Source organism: Rhinolophus sinicus, linkage group LG06 (genome assembly GCF_036562045.2).
Source record: "Rhinolophus sinicus isolate RSC01 linkage group LG06, ASM3656204v1, whole genome shotgun sequence".
NCBI classification, from domain to species: domain Eukaryota; kingdom Metazoa; phylum Chordata; class Mammalia; order Chiroptera; family Rhinolophidae; genus Rhinolophus; species Rhinolophus sinicus.
In genome coordinates, this window is record NC_133756.1 from 109,559,593 (window position 1) to 109,582,559 (window position 22,967).

A 22,967-nucleotide genomic window follows, 5' to 3' on the forward strand; every position below is an offset into this window, starting at 1 on the left:
CACTGGATAGAATATTTCCTATGAAGTACTGGTTTTGACTTCATAAGTTCATAATTATAGTGCTCATCCATGGCAAGGCTGCCAGACCATTTCATAACCAGGTTGTAATGTGAAATGCTTGGCAAAAAGCCAAATTACCTTTGTCCAATTATTCTAGGGCGACAACACTTTCCAATGCAGTATCTTCCCTGGCAAGTACTGGCCTGTCTCTTACCAAAGTGGACGAAAGGGAAAAGCAGGCAGCATTAGAGGAAGAACAGGCTCGTTTAAAAGCTTTAAAGGTAGGTGTGTGCATTCTCTTTATTTGGAAAAACAGGTACATGTGTTCATAAAGTAATTAGGACCTCTATAGAAACTAACTATATTTAATGTGTAGTTATCCAAATGGGGTGACATCTAGTACATAGTCTAATTTTTCATCCCAACATTGAATGACTAGTAAACAGTCAGTGAATACCTTTCTGCTGTCGAAACAAAATTAGAAAATTAGCTTTTTACAGAGGCCATACAAAGAAATCTGGTTTCTGGATTCCTTATGGTAGTTACCTTTCTCAACAGGAACAGCGCCTAAAAGAACTTGCAAAGAAACCGCTTACCTCTTTAACAACTGCAGCCTCTCCTGTGTCCACCTCAGCAGGGGGTGTAATGACTGCACCAGCCATTGACATATTTTCTACCCCTAGTTCTTCTAACAGGTAGGTGGAGGCTTAAAGACTCCCTCGAAATACTTAGGTTTAAAGAGTCCTCAGAGAAATTTTGCAGAGCTTTCCAGGTTTAGTTTGACTTACCAGTTTTAATCATAAATTCAAGCAAAGGAGGTGGTGATAAAGTGGTGGTGGAGGTAGATAACTAAATATAAAGTGATAAGAGTTTTCATTTTGTATACTTAGGAAATGGAAGATGGCTAAATTATAAATTTATACTAATTGGAATATGGTGTTTTATCTCTGGCAAACATTTCACTGTATAAAAGTTAATCATAATTAAAAACATTTATGAAGTATCTAATCGTTCAGGACCCCTTATAACTCTTGCAGATATGTGTAATGGGCATTAAACATACTAATATTTCAAAATATCCTTTCACTGGATATTAAGTGTCTTACATGTCTATTCCTGGTGTTAAAATCAGTACCCTGGAATATAGTAAAAGTTTAGTTGCCAGATTTCTGTGGTATTGAAGCCTACCAAACCAACTTCAATAATTTCGTTGCTTAAGTTTAGCTACTTAACAATGGAAATGTGATATTTCCAGGCAAATTAGAATAATTGGCTTTTTCAGATATGTCCTGTCTTTTACCTCACAGTAGTTTAAAGTAGAAGTTTGGAAGTTCAGTTTGAATCCTAGCTCTCTTTATTTCTTAATCTTCTTTAAAAAACAAAAAACAAAAAAGACACCTCAGTTTCCAAACAAGATAATGTGTGATATAGGTCAGGGGTTCTCAGTCTTTAGCAAGCATCAAAATCACGTGGAGGGTTAATTAAACCACAGATTTCTGAGCCCCACCCCCAGTTTCTGATTCAGTAGGTGTGGGGTGAGGACCAAGAATTTTCATTTCCAACAGGCTTCCAGATGACAAGTATAGGATTTAGCACAGTATATGTTGTTATTAGCACATGATGAATGCACCATAGAGTGAGATGGGGTTTTTTTGTTTGCTTGCTTTTCTTTGATTTTATTGTTGCTGTTTATTTTATTAATTCATCCTTGAAAGGTCTTCCTGTCCACCTGCGGACTCCTATCGCAGCTCAGTATAACTTATACTAACTCAACTTCTACCTGCTCCCTAAAGTCTTAGTAGATGTTTGTTGAATTTAATTATGTTTTTCTCTCCGCTATATTTTTTTGTTTGGTTTTGTTTTTGTATGCTGCTTTCCTTAGTCCCCAATAAAATAACATTGAACCCATTGAGTGTCAAGTTTTCCATTTGGGGACCTTGAAAACAAGTCTGTCATGGGGAGATAAATGAAAAAGCATGCTGATTGTTTGCAGTTGAAACAAGTACTAAATAAAGAACTGATTTGACTATATTTCACTTAAAACATTCAAAAGTTTTCACCTTTTTAATAGTAATTGTGGGCAAATCTTACAGCCTATTACAAAATGCTTATTGCATATTTTTTATTTTTCCTCAAAGCAACTAAATCCATTTGCATTTTTATTTATCTACCTATAAAACTGTTTTTTATATGTCAGAAAGACATGCCTTCAAAACTTTGTTTTAGAGTAAGTATAAAAGTGATCTGTGCTATGTACACATGTAACGTCTCAATTCATGGAAACTCTGGGACTTTTTTTTTTTGAGTTGATTTTCCTTAATCACATAAACGTCTTGTGGTAAAAAATACATCATGTAAGTAGTGCCCCCTGGAGTTGTGTAATGGGGTGAATCTGCTTAAATTGATGTCATATATGCATGGATAATTTTTGCCTGTGTTGTAAAGCAGTAGAGGTGAGGTTAACAGGTATTTTACTTTGTTAGGGGTATTGGTATTGCAAATGCACTTGAAGTTCTTGAAAGATTAGAAATAGGAAAACAAATTTCCTTCAAAAATTAAAATTTCCATGATGTTTATATTTCAGAATCACGTTGTTTAGGTTCATGTCAATAAAGAAATCAGTTTTTTACTGGGGAAGTTACTGATCCTTTCCAGAGGGGTATTATTTGAATCCTTTGTAAACTTAAGATATGGTATTTGAATATTTTTTAGGCCTCCTTGGGGTGTGCTGTTATATGAGGAATATGCAACTGCTGCCTAGCTGAAACTGTTCCTCCTTTTGAGATGTATTAATGGGGCTTTCTCTCACTTTTTAAAAAATGTTTTTATTTACTGGAGGGCGGGGATAGAAGGGAGTGGCTAATGTAGCAAAGTTTACCTATTGAATAAACCATCTTTTCAAAATATTTTCCTAGCACATCAAAGCTACCAAATGATCTGCTTGATTTGCAGCAGCCAACTTTTCACCCACCTGTACTTCCTATGTCAAGTGCTTCTCAGGTAGCAAATACATGGGGAGGTAAGCATTAAAGAATTCTACTTTATATGTTATAGAGGCATCTCCCCTTCCTATTCTGTGGTATTTCATTTATTTGTACAGTTTTTGGTTACACTTGATACATGAGAACTTGAAAAATATTAAAAATGACAATAAAGTCATTTTGCTCCTTGAAGACTTTTTCACTTATTTATAAAGTAATTTTGGAATTCAAGTTCAATTAAATTATGAAATGAGGTTTAATGAAGATGAAGAAGATGGACCAAATGTATGTTTAAGTATGAAATCATTCTTCTAGTATTGCATTTCTATTCTATAATCAGTAAATGCATAATGGTTATTTTACTTTTGGTATAGGGAAAAAAAAATTACTTGCAGGAGAAAAAAAACTCACCTTGTGTAAGTATATGATAAAGTTCTAATAAAACTCAGATGGTGTTACCAGGCAGTGAGCTGTTCTGACTAGGAAGGATTGTCATGATAAACTTATCCTACTTATACTTTAGATGTTGATTTAATTCAGACTTACAAGATTTTGGTATTCAAAAAATTAGCAACAGGAATGTTTGGTGCCCTTGAGTAGTTCTTTGGTCTTGAGGTGACCATATGACCATGACCTTGGCATCTTTGAAGGAGTGAGCCTAGTTTACGTGAATTTTTAAACAGTTTTGCTTGGACATTTAGTATGTTTTCAAATCATTTCCTTTGGTTAGGTTTGGTGATTTTGTTTGTATATATGTAAGTATTGTTTTACAAATACTCAAATATTATTTGGAAGGGAAAGGACAGTGTCTAAAGAACTATAGAAAATGGCAAGTTACCTTAAAGTTTATATTGGCTCACAGATAAAATCTGAATTGGTTGATTTACCTCTCATAACAAAGATAAATTAATTGTTCTGGTGAGTTTTAATGGTATCTGAATTAGACTTTTTTCACTTTTAATGATTTGAGTTTTAAGAACTTTTTTGTTTTATGTATTTATTTCTTAAGGCTCTATTTTGTATAATCTCTGAAGGTAGGAGTTTTTAAATATGTTGTACAGTGCTATATCCCCAATGACTGATACATATAATAGGTACTTTGTGAATATTTGTTGAATGAGTGAACGTTTTATTTTTTTCTAAACTGGTTATTTCTGGTTCATGATAAGGCAGAGGACAGGAATAATGAAACTAAAATGCTAGATTTTTGGACTAATTTTTTGAGCCACAACTTAGTTAAAAAAGCTCATTGACCGACTCAGAAGGACAGTTTAATTTAGCTGAATTTTAAGATCTGGGAGTAGTTTCTAAAAATGATAAAGTCAACAAATTTGTAGAATTATTTGTCTGAATGCACTGTAGATTGCCAATTAAGATTAAGAAAGGAGTTTCTTAATATACTAATGGTGATTCCTAGTTTTAGGATTTTTAATCTGCCCAAATTTACATGCTTAATGTACATTGCTTTAGACTAGGTTAGTAGAATTAATATGACCACTTACGTAATTGTAGCTTGCTCCCCCACCACCGTTTTTTAAGTAGTTTTTCTAAATTAAGGCTGAAAAGTTTTCTTTCCAAACAGATGAAAATTTTTACAGAAGGCTTAATGAAAACTAATATAACATTTCAAAAAAACTGAACTCTGAAATTGTTTTGTCTGGACCCCATGTACAATTCTAACAAAGACAAGTTGAAGTTCCTGCCTAGAAGTATTGAGCTCATACTTGAAGGCAGATAATTATAAGTAATTTGAGCCTGTAAGAATTGTTCTACGTTCTAAGAAATATCCCATAGCAGTCTATGTGTGAATACAGTATGTTGGAATACATTTAATTGTGTTTTATTTTTCTATTTTTGGTTATTTTGCTTTATGTACTGTTTCCATCAAAATTTTCCCTACGTTTTAACATTAGGCTTGCTCTGTACAACTGAGACTGTTAAAAGTGTTAAAAATACAAATGAAGTGTAGTGGGAACAGAGGCAGGAGCAATTGACTATTATTTTTCCAAAACCTTAAAGTCATACATACAAGGAAAGGATGGTGATCTTCACTATGAACTCCTCAGTTTAAGAATTAAATCTTGTCTTGACTTTCATATAAAGATATTTGGTGATATGTTCAGAGCTTTGACCTCTGCATATTGGATAGCTGGAGTATTTTAAGCTAAGAACTTTGATAATTTTGTCAGTGTATTGTTGATTTCCATGACTTTCAGATTAAGATTTTTTACTTCATTTTTTAAATTGAAGTTAGACTGAGATAAGTAAGTAAATCTTATGTATAAAAAATTTTGATTATAATGAAAAATATTTAAATGTTTTTGAAATAACGTAACGGTTTATATTATGCAGCTTTTATAGTGTGTGACTAAACAAAAGATGTGATTTTTGATGATTCTAAAATTTTATTCTATGCTTTCATATGCTGAAAATGGATGTTAATATCAGATTTGGTATTTAATTTAGTTCTTATCATAAACACCACAGAAATGATGTATACTCCCAGTTACAGATAGGTAGTGATACAAAGTTAAAGGAAAGTAAGTTTTGCATGTTTATGTGAAAGGCATTTAAGATTCCACCTAAAAATGAACTTAGAACACAAGCTTTCCTGTTCTTCTTATCGCGTTGTTAATGAGCCTTTGAATTTTTAAGAAGTGGTCTGGAGTCTAAATAAGCACTTGGTGTTGAATACTAATAGCTGAGAAAATTTAAGTTTTCATGAACACTTTGAAAACTGAGTTACAGCAGTTCTAAAAATATACAGTGTTACCAATATTGTATATTTTAGGGAAGATTTCAAATTTTAATTCAGGCAAAAAAGAATTAGCCATTCTGAAGTTTAATTTGCATTACTGTCGGCTAGCATGAAACAACGTTTTATGAAAAAACTCAGTTTTCTGTGTGTAAAAAGTATGGAGTATCTCAAGACTATGACTGGATTGGTTCTATTTTAATCATTTTTAAAAATTTTTTCTATGACTAGTGTAACAAAATTAATCTTCCAAATGAATAATTATAAAAATAATGGGGAAAAAAAACCTATTATTTTTAAGAAGTTTAAGGAATTTAGAATAGAGTTGCCAGTCTAGTGAATAAAGTTTAAGTTGGAATGGCTGGAACATTATTTTTTTGTCTTAATGAATGCTTTTATTATTTATAGTATAGTGTCTGTTAGTCCACTGACACCACCTAGATTACTTGTAGTGTTTTGTCGAGTAGATGAAGACCTGGTTTTTCATACTGTCTGATTGACCTACATACAGATGCACTTGCACATGTTTCTGCATATTCTTCTCTAGGATGTTTCATATAATAGGAAATGGTTGATATATGTGCTTAGGTAAAACAGTGTCAGTCAGTAGAACAGCAGATAACTACCATGTTTCCCTGAAAATAAGACTGGGTCTCATATTAATTTTTGCTCCAAAAGACGCATTAGGGCTTATGTTCAGAGGATATCATCATGAAAGGTCATGCTAGGGCTTATTTTCCGGTTGGGGCTTATTTTCCGGTTGGGACTTATTTTTGGGGAAACACGGTAGTCACCTTTCCAGAACATGTCTTTTCTCACAACCCAGTGGATCTGTTACAGAAATGTGTGGCCTTTTCCCAAATGACGTCTTTCATGGCTTCTTTTGCATGGAAAACTAGAGAGATGTGAGCTGTTCTGTGTTGCTTACTTGTCCAACGGAGTATAGTGTACTTTAAAAACTCCATGCAGCTATTGAATATTTAAAAATAGTACTTTCAACCAAACGGATAAACTCTAAACTTACTGCAGCTGCTTTCTTATACAAGAAGTTACAGTGGTCATCATTGTATTTTTATTTTTAGTACATAAAGTCCAACTTATATCTGACTATTTTCTACTTTTTATTTCTGAATATTTTTTTAAATTCTTTTCCCCCATTGTTCCATTTATTGTTGAGGAGAGGGGTGGAAAAGATGTGAAAAATGATTCATTTGAGTTTGAATAGTATACCAGTGAATTTTAATACATTTATAGGACTTTACTTTTGGGTGTGAATTGTTTCATAGTAATGCTTATTAATTCCTAGAAAAATCCTTAAGTGATACAAAACTTAACGTTTTAAAAAAATGATTTATTATATTTAAGCCAGTGACCTCAATTTTTTCTTCATATTTTTCATTTTTAAATAGTTACAGGGTTTGTGGAACACTTGCTTTGAGTTTATTGACTTAAAGGAAAGTATGTCTGTATTGTAGTGAATGAGCTGGTCTTCAGGCTGTTGCTGCCCTTATTTTTCCATCATACAGCCTTAGAGTAAACTACAGTGCTTAATACTGTGAAGGTACCGCAGTATTTTTCATTGAGGGTCACAAACTAGACTAGAGAAGAACAGGTTGCTGGTTAGAGGTACAGGAGTGTCTTCTCATTTTTGTTGTGTTACAAGAGAAAAAATTACGACGCTATATTTTTGCTGTTTTTTCCTCTCTCCATTCACTTAAGGTAGGATGAATGGTTTTCAATCATTAGAATGACAGTTATCTTGAATGAGGTATAGGCACAGTAGATACCTGATTCTAAAACAACTTTTGGTGTAGAATTTGATAATAGTATATATGGTAACATTCTAGTAGGGAACAATACTTTGGTTATTTCTTCAGCAAATCATTTAAAGCCTAAATGATTTGGCTTTAAAACTCTTACTGGCCTTCAGAACTGTTCAGTCTACTAAACGGCCAATCTTCATCTCTGTTGTTAATTTTTCTAAAATTCCTTTCCCCATCGTTAGACCTTTTCTTCATCTTTACTTCCTACCTCTGAACCTATACAAGAGTTATCTGCACATGTTAGAAACAGCCTTTTACCCCTAATTCCCTTTGTTTTTAGAAATTTTACTTAATACTGCACACATATCAATTGTTTATATCAGTTATTTGAGTAAACATAGCTATGCCACCAAAGCTAGTACATTCCTACTTAGAGCGGTGAACGTGGTTCAAAGTGTGTGGCTCTTTTTTACAGAAGGATTTTGGTTAATATTCTCTCTCTCTCTCTCTCTCTCTCTCTCTCTTTTTTTTTTTTTAATTGGCTTCCTAATGTTGGAAAGTAGATCTATCCTTAGTGCACTACTGTTAATAGTAGTTAAGTGTAACAGACACATAAATTTTTTTTTTTTCTGAGGATTCATTTTAAAATATGTTAAGTGTAGTTCTTCCATCTTGGTGATTTTGCATTTAAGATTAATATAAATAGTAATATAGCTACTACTTTTCACTTTGCATCTTTCGACTAATTATAATACTAATTAATTTACTTCCTTTCTTCATTTTGCTGTAATGCACTTGGACTACACAGATCCTTTCTCTGCTACTGTAGATGCTGTTGATGATGCCATTCCAAGCTTAAATCCTTTCCTCACAAAAAGTAGTGGTGATGTTCACCTTCCCATTTCTTCAGATGTATCCACTTTTACTACTAGGACACCTACTCATGAAATGTTTGTTGGTAAAGTACCATTTAACCTTTCTTTCCAATTAATGTTTATATTGCCTGAGTATTTTTTTTACGTATCCATTAATTATTTTTTAAAGCACTGTAATAATTACTTTGGATTTTAATATCACATTTTCAAATAAACTAAATAGCAATAATATAGTGAGGTTTTTAAATTTGCACTAGTATCTCTGATTTTGTTTAATGCAAGTTTTTAGGAAAGAAAATTTCCTTTGAAGTTGGACTTCTTTTAGTGTTTTGTTCTCTATCATATTATATTGCAATAGTCAAGCTGTCTAGCATCATGTTGCATCATGTTTATTACTTTAGAGAGTTGGTTATTAGGAGAGTCGATTGAAGAGTAATATCTCTTAAACTTACATACTTATTTCTGTGTGCTTACATTTTTCCCTCTGTATTTGGAAGCAACGGTCGTTGTATTAGTAGCTACCTTAATCTGTTTTTTTTTCCTTTTTGAACTGAATAGTAGAATTTTGGATTGTCTAAAATCCGTACATGCCCTCTGTCCCTGTCTTAAGGGTCTCACTTCATTATTCGCCTAGAGATAAATAAAAAACTAGAGAATGAAAAGTAACTTGACTGAATAGGCTTTAATTGCAGTATAAAAATCCATAAAAAGGCAGAATTTCACATAAAAATTATACAAGGAAGAGTCAATTTTTAAGTATGTTCTAAACCAAAATGTTTTTGAATCTTGCTAAGAAGATGCTAAACCTCTCTTAAAAGATGGTAAAACTGCTTTTATTTGATTCAAAGTAATAGCTTAAGGTGATGCAAATATAAATCATTTAATTAAAGCATCATGCAGAAAGTCCTTTGTGTACCCTAAATATAGATCATGCGGCCAGGCTCTGGCTGTTCTGTTAGATTTATTAGAGAGAGAGAGGAAGGGAACAAGGGAGATTAATAGAATGCAGTGGTTGGAGGTTTGAGAATGTTCCATGGCAGGTGCTCTAGTTGTATAAAACTAGCCTAATAGTTCCAAAGTTTAATTATTGATCACAATGATTGCTTCATGTCATTGTAATATATTAAAAATTATATAAAAAGTGGTTGAAACTAAATTTCACATTTTGTTACTCTACAAAATTTGTCAAATAGTACTTCATTTGCTTGGTAATGAGGGATTACTAGAGTTACCCTTGGAGTTTTTTTATTTTTTAACAAGTTTATATTTTCTATACATTTACTGAGTATGAACTAGTATATGTTTAATAAATATGGCTGCCTGTGTCTTTTTAAGTCAGTTTTCTTAACTTGGAGATACGAAACAGATATGTCTTTCCTTTGGAGCTATATGTTGTTTCCATCTTTTAGGTCAGATTAGTGCCTGAGCTTCAGCCTGTCAAATCTCTATGTACTGAAGAGGGACAAGATAGAAGACAGTAATCTTAAGTTAGAAATCGTAGCTATTTCACATTCAAGCAGAAGCAGAATAAAATATAAAAGCCATTGTGAGCGAGTTACTTAATTATTATTTTGGCTTTTCAAGGAAAGTCTGTAACAAGGAATATACTAGCAATGTCATTTTCCTAATATTTCTTAAGTTTACGGCCTATGGGTTGGGACAAGAATAAGACCAGAAAACAAAGCAGGTTAGTAAAGTTGATGGCCATATACTCCAAGGTGAGTAGGTGTATTTGAAAATCAAAATCATAGAATTGATAATTTAGAGTTTGCAAAGCCCTCTAGAGAATGTTTGGACCAGCTCTCAACTCTCTTACTGGTAAGAGATTATTATTACCATTTTATGAATGGATCACCTGCATCCCAGAAAAGTTAAATGCATCAAGATAATCCAGCTGGTGGGAGCAAAGCCCGAAGCAAGGGACCTGCACCTTTGCTCTGTAGTGCACTTGCCTTAGGGAAGTACAGGCTTTCATTTAAACCCCTTTATACTCTTTCTGAGAACAAATAGTACAAATGTAAGTCTAAAGTATACTTTTTAAAAATCACATCTGCTAAATTTTGTCATTAGAAAGAAAAGACATTATTAAATACTTACTTATTTTTTTTTTTTTTAAATGAAAATGAGTACAGGCGGGGAAATTTAAAACCACTGATGTCAACCATTAGGTATTAGTCTAGAACAACAGTCAGCAAAGTTCTGAGTCAGACTGTAAATATTTTTGGCTCATGAGCCACACAATCTCTGTCACAGCTACTCAGCTTTAACATTATAAAGTGAAAGAAGACATAGAAAATGCATAAGCATATAAGCTTGGCTTGTTTTCCAAAACTTTATTTACAAAGACATGCAGCTGTAGTTTGTTGATGCCTGTCCTAGAAGAGGCTTTCAATCCAAGTTAAAAGTTCCTAAGAAGTGAAGCTGTGTAATAAAAATTGAGAGTTTCTTACTCAGTACTATAAGCATGAAAGGTCCACCCAAGGTCTGCCAGTCAGTCCTAAAAGCTGCGTTGTCTAATTAGCCACTGACCACATATTGTCATTTAAACTTCAATTAAAATTAAATGTTAAATAAAATTAAAAGTTTACTTCAGTTGTATTAACCACATTTTCATTGCTCAGGTAGCACATATAAGTAGTGGCAACCATATTGCACAGGGCAGACCTATAGATCATTTCTGTTATTAGAAAGTTGTGTTGGCTAGTGCTGCTTTTAAACAGTGGTCAGCAAACATTTTGTGTAAAGAGCCAGATAGTAAATACTTCAATCTGTACAGGATACATAAAATCTATTGTTTCTTCTTTTGTTTTGTTTCATTTCTTTTCCTCTTTCATTTTTTTGTTTTATAACAACCCTTTAAAAATGTAAAAACCATTTTTAGCTCACATGGCTGTGTAAAAATAGGCCACAGCCTGTAGCTTGCTAACCCCTGCACTATAGAACGACCCAGAAAAATCAGAGGATAGTTATGTAGATACCCTCCAGCCCTTCTAAAGGAGGACTTTGATCTGATGATGTGATGCTCAGTGTACTAAGTAGCTTGTTCTCATTAAAGCTAGAGGAACACTGAACTGTAGGTCAAGGAGAGTGGGTTATGGTCCCAGCTGTGCCATGTCTGGGACCTTGTCTAGGCCTGCTTCCTTATCTGTCAAAGAAGACATTAGAAAACAGGATCGTATTAGCCAAGAAGCCGACTGCTTCATATTTTTTTTACCTAAGAGATGCAGTGTTGGTTATTTAAAAAAAAATTGTGAATGTAATATACCTATTTTAAATATAGTACTCATAATGGAGCCTTACGTGCTCTTTTTAGTAAGGCGTAATTTGAAGAACACCAAGTACTCGGACTCCCCTGGTTTTTTGTTTGTTTTTAATTACTCCGTTCCACTTTTAACTGTTCCTCCTCCTCTCTCTCTCTCTCTCTCTCTCTCTCTCTCTCTCTCTCTCTCCCCCCCCCTCCCCCGCCCTCCTTGTATGCCTTGTCAGATTCTTTTTGTGGTACTCAAGCTTATCCTAATACTACCCTTATGTGCCATGACCCTTCTACTGTAGCTGGTTTATTTGGAGGTAGGTAATGGTATATCTCTAAAATGTGTCAATTATGGAAGAGGGATTTGTCTTTCTTAAAAATAGTTTTTAAAATATTTATAAGGAAAAATACTTATTTGCTTTTAAAAAACACCATTTTTTTGGCCTGATTTTGTTTTCCTTGATTAGTCACCTTATTGTTTTGTGAGTGGATGCCTGTCATCGTCCAGTTACTTTAATCCATACTCAAAACTTTCAAATTCTCAGAAAAGTTTTGTAACATTTTTATATTATAAGCTTATGGAATTTAAAGCTCTTTGTATAGGTGTTAGTGATAGAACATTAGATAATTTTGGCTTAAGTTGTTGCACAGGTGTTACGAAGATTCTACTGGAAAAAAGCATGCTTTTCCAGCACTATGCAAAGGCCATAGAAATGGGAAGCAGTTTCTAGGGAGGCATGCCAATTTGATATTCATCTGTGTCTTTCCAGATATGTTCTAGCCAGTGTATTAGCAATAAAACCTCAAAATCCAGCTGATTTGTGTGTGTGTGTGTGTGTGCATAGGAGTTGATTAGTGAAATTGGCATGAAAAAGTAGGTTTGACAACAACTATAAAGAATTGAGATTCTTAACTGGCGGTAAGAATTGGACACCATTAAAGTATTTAAAAATGGAATTTATGAGGGCATTTGATGGAAAGAATGTTTGGAATCCAGTGAACTTGGATTTGAATTCTAGTTCCGCTCCCTAACCTGTGTGACTTTAAGCAAATATTTAACCTCTCTAAGCCTATGAAAATTGGGGTAATGTCTTACAGGATTGCCAGGAGGTTTACATATATGACTGTATAATGTCTAGCACTATCCCTGGCACAGGGATATCATTATTAGAACTATCATTAAAACTACTATTAAAAACCATCTTGTATATGCCGATCATTTCATATTTGGAATGTGCATCTTATCTAAATTATTAATTAATCATCAGGTACCATTTTGAACACTGATTGTTTTTGCATCGCTTTTAGATTTTAAAATTGCCAGCGATTGTTCACGTTTTTGGCCAGCCTTTGCTGTGAAAAGCTCAAGTTCATAAAACTTGAATAGTCCTGATGAATAGATATAGTTACTCTAGCTATAACAATAAAAATTTATTTTTCTACCTTACTGGTTTTTGTAAGATGTAAAACCCCTAATAGATTCTGGAATTAAACAAATTGGGGTTTAAGTCTTGGTTCCACCACTTACTAAATCTTTATCTTGGGTAAGTTGTTTAATCTCTTAGTTTCCTCATCTGTAAAATGAGGACAATAACTATATCATAGGGTTGTTGTGAGGTTTAAACAATACCCTGTTGATAAAGCCTTTGCATAGAGTTTAATAGGAATTAATAGTAGCAGTTATTTTCACAAAATGTACAAGGCCTCATTTATTATGGAATTACCACCACCAAAATCCATTAACAACCCAGCCAATTTTTGTTAAAGGTGTTTGGAGTGTCTGTCCCCAAAGCTTGTTCATCTTGTACCTTTTAGTTAACTTATTATTGTCCTCTTGAGATTTGCCCTGCAAGGCAGTGGTTTCTAAATGTTCATCTATGAAGTGGTGCTGGTGAGTGACAGTTTTCACTGGACCTTGGTGAAATGAAAGAGTCGGCAGTTAGTTCAGTGTAGTGATTAATTCAGTTAACCTTAACTCAGAGAACCTGTTAGTTCATCTTTGTTTGTTTTGTTTTGTTTTTTTCTGGTCCATAAAATTTTATTTTGAAGTGGTGATATTAGTTTTGTACCTTTAAGTAACTTTTAAAAAGTAAAGGTTGACAATCCTTGACAGTCTCCAAAAAAGTGACCCTGGGATAAAAGGCCATAATTTGATAATGTGCATTGGGATGATGTGTAACTAACTCTTACCTTGAAGGTGTGTTGTTAACCAGCATTTACTAATTAAAAAGTTACTTTGAAAGTGTGATGCTTGCTTCCCTGGTAGCCACTCAGCTCTTATAATTTATTAACATTTTCCTATTTTCTGTGTCTATGTGTAGAGGCTTTTTAAACTTGAGGGACTAGCTTTGGTTTACATTATATGCTTTCAAACCTTTTATACTTTTAGGTAATAATATTGTAATCTCACAGATTGGTCCCCTAGTAACCTCAGAAGATGGTTCCTCTCTTTACAGAAAGTAATAAAGTTGTTTTTGTATTACTGTAAAAAATAGGCTAATCTCTGATGTCAACCAAATTCTAGAAAGTAGGGACAAAATAGCAGGAGAAAATAGGAATTTGATATGCTACCCTATTTATAAATTATTGTTCCATGTATTTTCTAAAGCTTAGTGACATTATAGCCAAGATATTGTTTCCAGAATGATTTACAGAACAACATGTGTACTTCTTACACTGCAGTGATAGTGTGGACACATAATTAAGCATGATAGATTTTTGTGTTTCTTAAGTAGATACATTGGTTCTTTTTGTAATGAGTTATGAGAAGAACCAGTAAGCCCATAGTATGATTTTTACACAGCTTGTACACTTCGAAATGCTGTTAAATTGTTAAATCTGTATAATTCTGGGAACCTTTTGAAGAATGGTCAGATTTATATACTAAATTATTTTGTATTTTGATAGTATTTGTGCTTTCATTGTATAAACAAAGTCTTTGAGTTAAGAGTAGTTTAAGGGTTAAGTACGCACAGAAATAAGATCAAACTTGTACATTAAAAAAAAAAAAAAATGTGCCCTACAGAATATTCGTGCTATGATATAAAATGCTGCTATTTTTAAAGTTGTATTGTGTGTACTCGCTTGTGTGAGTCATTGTTGATAAGTCACTGCTTTCTGGCCTCTCTGCCTTTGGGGACCTTTTTGGACTTCTTACCAAATCTTGTCCTACTTTTTACAGTTTAAGACCAGTCTTTTTAGTACAACCTCATTGTACTTCTTTCCATCTTGGTGGTGTACATTAAGAATTCAAAGTGAGATTGAGACAAGACTGAAAGTCCTTTAGCAGAAAGTTGAGAGAGGAAGAGAGAGAGCCTATGTTTAGGAATCAAAAGTTTCTTCTCCATAATGACATAGTTGTTAATCTTCTAATATCAGATTTTCTTTTTTTTTACATTCTGAGTTAATAGAATTTAGAAATGGAAGAGAACTTAGGAACCATTTATTACAGCCTTCAGCAAAATGAAAGAATTATTTCTTTGTGATCTTTGCTAGACTCTTCTCTACTTGGATATATACTCACTGATTTGAAAGCTCCCCAAGTCATGTGACAGCCCTATTAATTTTAGATGATTTTAATTCTGTTTAGCCCCTAGAAATTCAGAACCTCACCTCACAAAAGTACGGCCTCACACAATTGAAAATCTTACATTTGTTACCTCATCATAGTGTGGTCTCAGAGACATGAGCTGGGTGTTTGTTGGCTTAATTAATACCACTGGCATCAGTGCAATATGGACAAGAAAGAATAAGATTTCCTATTTATGTTCTGGTATTTTAGACTAGAGTTAGGTAAATTAGCATGGTTGATTGTGTACTTGTCATCCCTATTATTGGAAGTAGTTAAGTTGAAGTTAGAGGGTGGTTGGGAGTTGAAAATTGGTCTGTTTCTCTTTAATATCCAAAATGCACCTTGACACAAGGGCGGGACATAAGGATTAATGAGTTGTAACTTGCAGAATCCTGTCCCTCCTTGAAAGAGTTTAACCATATAGCTTTTGATTAACCATTGAAGGAAGGAAAAGAGAAAGGAAGGAAGTAGAAATATGGGAGGTGATTAGGTAGAGGGAGAAAGACTCTTGGAGATACTGAGTAGATTCATATATTTTTAAAGCACTATAGACTATTTATTTCATTCCCAAATGATCTCTTACATTGTGTATATTTTAGATGTGTTCAGTTTTTTAAAGGTCACCGACATACAACAAACACTAAAAATAAGCAAAGTGTTTTTTTTCCCCCTGTAACAAAACATACTAGTAGTTCAACTTCAGTTGTTCTGTTGTTAGTTTTCTTTGTCAGTGGGATGATTTTGTTGTGGAAAATGTAATCACCACACAAAGATGTGGTGGGTGGTGTAGGAAACATTTTGCTTGTAGGGTTGGCTTTGTTTGTGCTGTGGGAATTTATTGCTTTTTCCATTCTATTATCATTATTTAAAAACTATAAATGTAGACCTATTAAAGAACTGAGCTTTTTTCCATTTTGGATTTTCTTAGGATTCACTCCTTCTCCAGTTGCACAGCCACATCCTTCAGCTGGCCTTAATGTTGACTTTGAATCTGTGTTTGGAAATAAATCTGCCAACGTTATTGTAGATTCTGGGGGTAAGAAAAAACTGTTTTATTAACATTGCTATAATGTTCTATTTTGATTCTATGTAAGGACAGATAATGCTTCTTTTAACACGTATGAATAGATTAAATTGGGATACCAAGGAAGTTGTCTTTCCTCCCCCAACCACTAGATGAGAACTTCAAGGAACTATTAATATTAACTGTTACCTTTCCATAGTGGCATTTTTGATTCTGGGAAGACTTTGTTTCAAGAGAAAAAGAGCTTTTGCTAAGATTGGACTGCTAACTTACTAGTGATTGTGTGTAGAATGTTGTGCCTGTTAGTCAATTTAATTTTTACCTTTTACTGAAAGAAAATTGGTCTTTTTTGAAAACTAGTAAAATATAACTGATGGTGCCTTCACTTGTTGAGATAGTCCATGTATAATCAGCTAGGAGGGATTAAATAGCAGAGCTGTGCGTGCAGGGGCTTTGTATTGTTTTCGGGATGATTCTTACTATAAAATGCTTGTTCATTTTTAAAAGAACTTTGTAAAGCTGTCGAGCCAGCTTTCTACTTAAATGTTGCCATTTAGTATCTTATTAATTGGAAGTTTGTAATGATAGAGTTTTTGTAAAGTTGACAATTCTATTCTTACCATGGAATGATGGCCTTTGATTTTGGTAATTAAATTCGAGCCATTTAAAGAAATATATTGAAGTGTTCTAAATTTTATAATACACAGTTGTTGTCATCCAAAAAGTAAGCAAGCTGGTAAAGAATATGTATGGATTAGGAATTTATTATTTTTTGTGCACTAGTAGGTTTATAATATTTTTTGATACATTTGACTTTTTCCTTTTGAATTTGTCTTGTTGAGAAAAAAGATAAAGGAAATAGAGACCAATTGTTCATATTTTGTAAACTAGCATTTTTAATGATTTTCTTTTTCAAATTCTATGGTATTCCTAGAACATGTTATTTAAGTCCTTTAGTGGGTTGGTCTGAGTGGATTATCATTACCTTCTACCCTTTGGAAGAGAATTTAAGGGATTTTATTTTCATTTCCAAGCAATGTCCTAGTTTACTAGATGGTTTTATGCAATTGTAGTGTCTTAGGTATACTTTAGGTTAACTGGTTTTAGACAGAACAAAAGATAATCTAATGGTCCATTTTCACTTGCTTCTTCTAGAGTACTGTTTTACATATACCTTACATTCTCCACTTTGGAGAGTATAACAAGGTCTATTAAGTTGGTGCAAAAGTAATTGCAGATTTTGCAATTATTTTTAACCTTTTAAACCACAATTACTTTTGCACTAACCTAATATAAAATATTATTTCTTAAAAGAAACTTGAATCGAAGTTACAGAGATGTATTTTTTTGCCTGTGTTGCTTCAGGTATAAGTGAGTCTTAAGACAATTTTGTCAGGTGAGAGGGAGAATCACATTTCATTCTCTTCTCTTTTACAACTTTGGAATAAGAATGCTTCTTTCTTCATCCCCTTTAACCTTAATGTAATTTTGTCATGAACTGAGACAAATTATTTCTATCAAAGCAAATACAGCCTTCTCAATCTGTTCACTTTGAAATGGTGAATTCTTCTTTTTCCATTTAAGCGCATGTTTAGTGCCCATTTTTTGGAGGACTTTCCCAGTAAAGAAGCAAGGAGAAAAGGCAAAGACCTCCTTTAGAAAGCTGTAGCACCGTAAAGTTCCTTACAAATCCTATTTCATTTGTTTGTAACTTTAAGGCTTTGATGAACTAGGTGGACTTCTCAAACCAACAGTGGCCTCTCAGAACCAGAGTCTTCCTGTGGCCAAACTCCCACCTAACAAGTTAGTATCTGATGACTTGGATTCGTCCTTAGCCAACCTTGTGGGCAGTAAGTATTCTTTGGATTCTTTAATCTTCTTTAAAATAAATTGTTTTATAAAAAAGAGTTGTTTTTAACTGCTTTCTTTTTCTCCTGTTCTAGATCTTGGCATTGGAAATGGAACCACTAAGAAGTGAGTGTTTTATTTGTATTCTTTGCCCATGTGCCACTTAGAGGTTGATTTGGCTTTCATCTCGAAAGTATGTGTACAGATGTCATCTGCATCTTAAATGCTCTGTTCAATCTAAATATATAGTAAAGAAATTTCATAATTATAGACATTTAATATTCTCACTTATCTTAATTTAAAGTGATGTAAATTGGAGTCAGCCTGGTGAAAAAAAGCTAACTGGAGGATCTAACTGGCAACCAAAGGTTGCACCAACAACTGCTTGGAATGCTGCAACAATGGTGAGTGGAAAAAGCTCATGATATACTAACATGAATGCTTTCAATAAATGTGTAACATAAAACTGTTTTTGAAGTGACATGCATAAATGGAAAGATTATTTTATTATTGAGTTTTAGAACTATAAGTAATTTGTATTTCTTTAAAGGAGGCTTTAATAAAGGAGGTTGACTATATTTGCAGGTACAATTTAGTAGTTAACGTTTATTTAAAGGTTACTTGTGTCAGGCATTATTCTAATAAATACTATGTCGTTTTATTTTATATAATCCTCAAATTAACCTTCAGTGGTAATAACTATTGTCCCCATTTTACAGATGAGGAAATGAAGACAAAAGGTTGCTAAGTAGTATGTCCAGGATCACAGAGACCTTAAGTGATTGGGTGGATTTTTTAGAACCCAGGTAGCCTAACCTCAAAGCATATGGTCTTAATCTCTACTCTCCACTGTTGGTCTCAAATTTATTATTCATTTATCAAGAACATAACATCTTTAATTTTATTCTGCTCTCACAATTGTTAAAAAAAAATAGTCTTTGCTTGGCTTTTATTAATATTGTCCTATAATTTATACAGTTGATTCTCCCTATTTGCTGCACTTAAGGTCTTAAAGTTACCCAAACACCGAACCATTGCTAGCTCTACCCACACATACATATTTCCCCCAACACTAGTGCAGTGTTTACTAATTCAGGGTGAGAACATAAGTGTAGCAAATCAGTTGGTGCAAGTAGAGAATCGACTGTGTAGGTATAAGTACACACACACTCCTTACGTAGATTATAATCTTATGGCCTAAAAACACTTACTCTGGTAGATTATATGTTTTTTATTTTACAAAAGAGAAAATGAGGTTCAGAAGTGTTCAGTGACTTGTCTGAGCCACCCCAGTGCCAGATTTGACATTCTCACCACTCTACACATGTCTGGAAATGACCTCAAAAGCATTACAAGCATTGATTTTTGAATTACAAATAAATTTTAGCGAGTAGGTGAATTTGCAAATACAGAATCCATTAATAATAAGGATTAATTATATATGTTAATTAAGTAGGTAGCATTTAGTTCACTAACTAAATGAAGTTCTGTTAATGTTTTTAATTATTCTAAGGTGTGGTTATCTCTTGAGTTGCTTTAAGGCTGTATGCCTGTCCTTGGTCAGCTGCTGTTTTACCATCACAGTAAGTTTTCCTGGATCAGAGAAAACTAGTTTCTTCTTGTGGAAAAATTTGAAACATGCTTTTTTGTAATTGTGCTAATTGCTGTGGCATGTTGACTCCACAATTTAGCCACACATTGTAGCTCCCCTGTTGTTGGTAGAGATCCCCATTATCCTTGTGGTAGTCAGTTTCTTGTTATAAAACCCCTTCTAGAGCATTGCCCCATTTTCATGTTAAAATTAGTAAGGTTGACCTAAAAAAATAGTGTGCTGATAAAATTTTGTGGGACGTTATCTAAAGAGTTTTGTTAGCTTCAGTCTTCATAAATGGAAAATAATATTGATTTAACCACTTTTTGTAGGCAGTATTTTTTCACTTGATAGTGGTCACTACCATCACTAATAATAAAACCTTGCATTTTAAATATTGAGGTTTTTACACACACATGCACACACTATCTTGAGTCTGTAAACGGTGCACTCTTAAGAGAATTTGAGTAGGTATCATCCCAATTGTAAGGATGAAGTTACGTGATTTCTTTGCAAGTACACATCAACTAGAAAGCAGATTTAAATTGAAATCCACCCCCATCTGACTCTAAATCCAGTGTTTTTCTCCGCAGTAACGCACCTCACTGACTAGGGAATGGCAAGAGGTTAGGTCAGTAGATTGTATAGACTCAGGTGTGAATTATACATTGATAATATATGAGGAATGATACAAATCCAAATGCGGATAAGAAAATACTATGAATATTTTCTTATTCTGCATTTAATTAGTTTTAATCTATATGAAATATTGTAAGTTTATAGATAGCACTTCACCTAAGATTGACTACTCGAATGTAATAGGGATCTAACCACCTAAAATTGGGATGTGAGTTGATGATAAGATAGCAGTATTTATGGTGCTATGTTATATGTGGTAATGTGTATCATCTCTTAAGGATTTTGTTAAAATATTTGTGTGTATGGATTTTATAGAGTTTCTTTTCAAAGACTAACATTTAGGGCTGTGATGTGATCCACTACTTAGGTAAACTGCTGCTTATGACATTTCTGGACATTTCTAACCTTTTTATTAATCCTTAAACACTGTCAAGGTTTTTAAAATATTTTTTTAAGTTAAAACAAATTCATTGATATTTTATTAAAATATATAATGATGCTATACTACAAACTCTTAGTTATGCTTGCTTTTTTCTGTGGCAGACGTTACATGATGCAGCCTTGTTTATGGGATGCACTGAATTTTGTACTATTGACACTACTGATAGATTTAATGTTTTAATGACACTTGTAATCAGTAAACTATTATGTATGTAAGGGGTTAATGCCAAAGACTAAGTTTCCCTGATCAACCTTGATAGTGTTTTAGTATAGATGTTCTTCCATTAGATACTGGAAATACAAGGGATTTTAGGTAGTTAGTGAATGTACATGTGAACTAAAATGCTTTCTCTGTGTATTTTCTGTTGTGTAAGTACTTGTTCTAATCCAGTGTTATTGCATTATGTAATTGTTCTCCCTGGGAAAAACAGAATGGCATGCATTTTCCACAATACGTAAGTGACCAAAAACTAGCCTTTTTGCAATAAATTGGCATGCTATATTAACCACTGCTGTAGCAGAATCTCATAACCTTCCAGCTATTACTTGTTTTCACATTCAGATTTTCAATGTGCCAAAAATTCTTCCTAGCATCTCCTGATTTCATGGGTGTGTTGCAGAATTGATTCTGATGGAGGCATGGGAAATACAAATTTTTTTTCTTGCTTAATATTCTGCCATTTGCTGCCAGATGGCTGGGTGTCTGTGTGTGTATCTGTGCTGCCACTATGCACTTGATGACTTCTGAATGAAGGGAAATGTTGATTGTGGTGATGTTGAAAATAACAATTGCATGAAATCTTACAGGCTTCTGCTGTACTTGGCAGTTTGTCTGCTGCTCTTGCAGCTCTTGGTTTTTAAGTAGGTAGAAACCAATAAGTCCTACATGCTCACCCAAATACTAAACTTTTAACTATTCCCTTTAGTTACGCTTCATTTACCTTCTCCATGCATACGTTCAAATTGCCATATAATTTCAGTTTTTTGTTTTTTGTTTTTTTATGTTCCAGCAGTGTTATTGGTCTTTCACCTGTATTCAGTTTCAATTTTCGTTGTAATACACACAGGGAATGTTGTTAAGACAGCAGATATATCTAAAATGATTCTGTGCTCAGATTGCACAGCTACAGAGCATCAGTTAAAGTAGGAGGAGGGCAACTTAAACATCATAGCGGTGGGTGGCTCTTTCAGGCATTAAAGAATAAACAGACTTCAAAAGTTACGGTTCCTCCTTCAAATTGTTGCTTTGCAAAAGATAACTTAAATAATTTATGGAATAAATGAAAAGGAATGCTAGGTAATATACATACTCTGTAAGAGCTGTGTGTTTCATACAAATAGCTATACTCAGTAGTGGTTTGAAGTATTTGGGGTTCTTTGAAAAAAGTGAATGAGGTCTTTAGAAACTAATTTTTTGGACAATCATTTTATTAATTGATTTGGGACCTTTAAGTTTTTTTTCTTTGCTCGAAAAAGGAAGTGCCTAAGAAAAACATGCAGTAATATTGCCTTTTCTGGGTAAACATTTTTTTTTTTATGATAGTGGTAGACTTTAAATTTTAGAATTTGGAATATTAGAAACAGAATATTTTTTTAAATCCTAAGATATTTAAAGCTGTAAAAAAAAAAAAAAAAGCCTGTTGAAATCTTGGATCATTGTTTAAGTATCTAAGTTTAAATGGCATTTTTTCCTTTCTAATCATTCTGCTTTTCTGCTAATTGCAAGACACAAGCATTAATTGACACAGTTATATTTTTAAAGTATAGTTGACAAATTGACACAGTTATTAATGATCACAAGTGTCATATTTAATCACAGCTGTCTTAGCAATTCTTTTAGTGGAACTACAGCTATTAATTCCTTGAACTCAGTTGACCTACATGAGTTATACTTCCTTGTTTATTTTTTCTTTCACGATTTCAGGCACCCCCCGTAATGGCCTATCCTGCTACTACACCAACAGGCATGATAGGATACGGAATCGTAAGTATTTTTCTAGACACAGCTTTTTGAAAATATTTAACATGCTTTTATTACAAACTTAACTGAAAAATGAACATAGTGCCACACATACTGGTAGTGCCCAACACAGAACCTTGTACCACAGCATTGGTTTCATAAGTATTTCTAGAATAGTCAGTATACAACAGATGTCGTTTGTTAACGTTCATAGTATTACTTGGCTTATTCTTCCCTCATAACTTTGCTACATGTTTTATACTTCATTA

The 22,967-nt window shown here is 33.4% G+C and overlaps 1 protein-coding gene across 27 annotated transcripts in view; it reads left to right on the forward strand.

Moving 5' to 3' along the window:
- The window catches only part of PICALM (phosphatidylinositol binding clathrin assembly protein), a 90,766-nt gene that overhangs the window by 53,108 nt on the left and 14,691 nt on the right, over positions 1–22,967 (forward strand). For 3 of the 27 annotated variants that reach the window (XM_019739589.2, XM_019739574.2, XM_074335632.1), the window contains exons 10-20: positions 158–281; positions 559–695; positions 2,916–3,019; positions 8,308–8,457; positions 11,861–11,941; positions 16,124–16,231; positions 17,938–18,069; positions 18,163–18,193; positions 18,372–18,471; positions 21,170–21,193; positions 22,663–22,722. In XM_019739589.2, coding sequence (XP_019595148.2) covers positions 158–281; positions 559–695; positions 2,916–3,019; positions 8,308–8,457; positions 11,861–11,941; positions 16,124–16,231; positions 17,938–18,069; positions 18,163–18,193; positions 18,372–18,471; positions 21,170–21,193; positions 22,663–22,722 — 1,051 coding nt within the window. The remainder of the gene's footprint in view (positions 1–157; positions 282–558; positions 696–2,915; positions 3,020–8,307; positions 8,458–11,860; positions 11,942–16,123; positions 16,232–17,937; positions 18,070–18,162; positions 18,194–18,371; positions 18,472–21,169; positions 21,194–22,662; positions 22,723–22,967) is intronic. The other 24 variants (XM_019739575.2, XM_074335636.1, XM_019739577.2 and 21 more) reach the window with 15 other exon arrangements.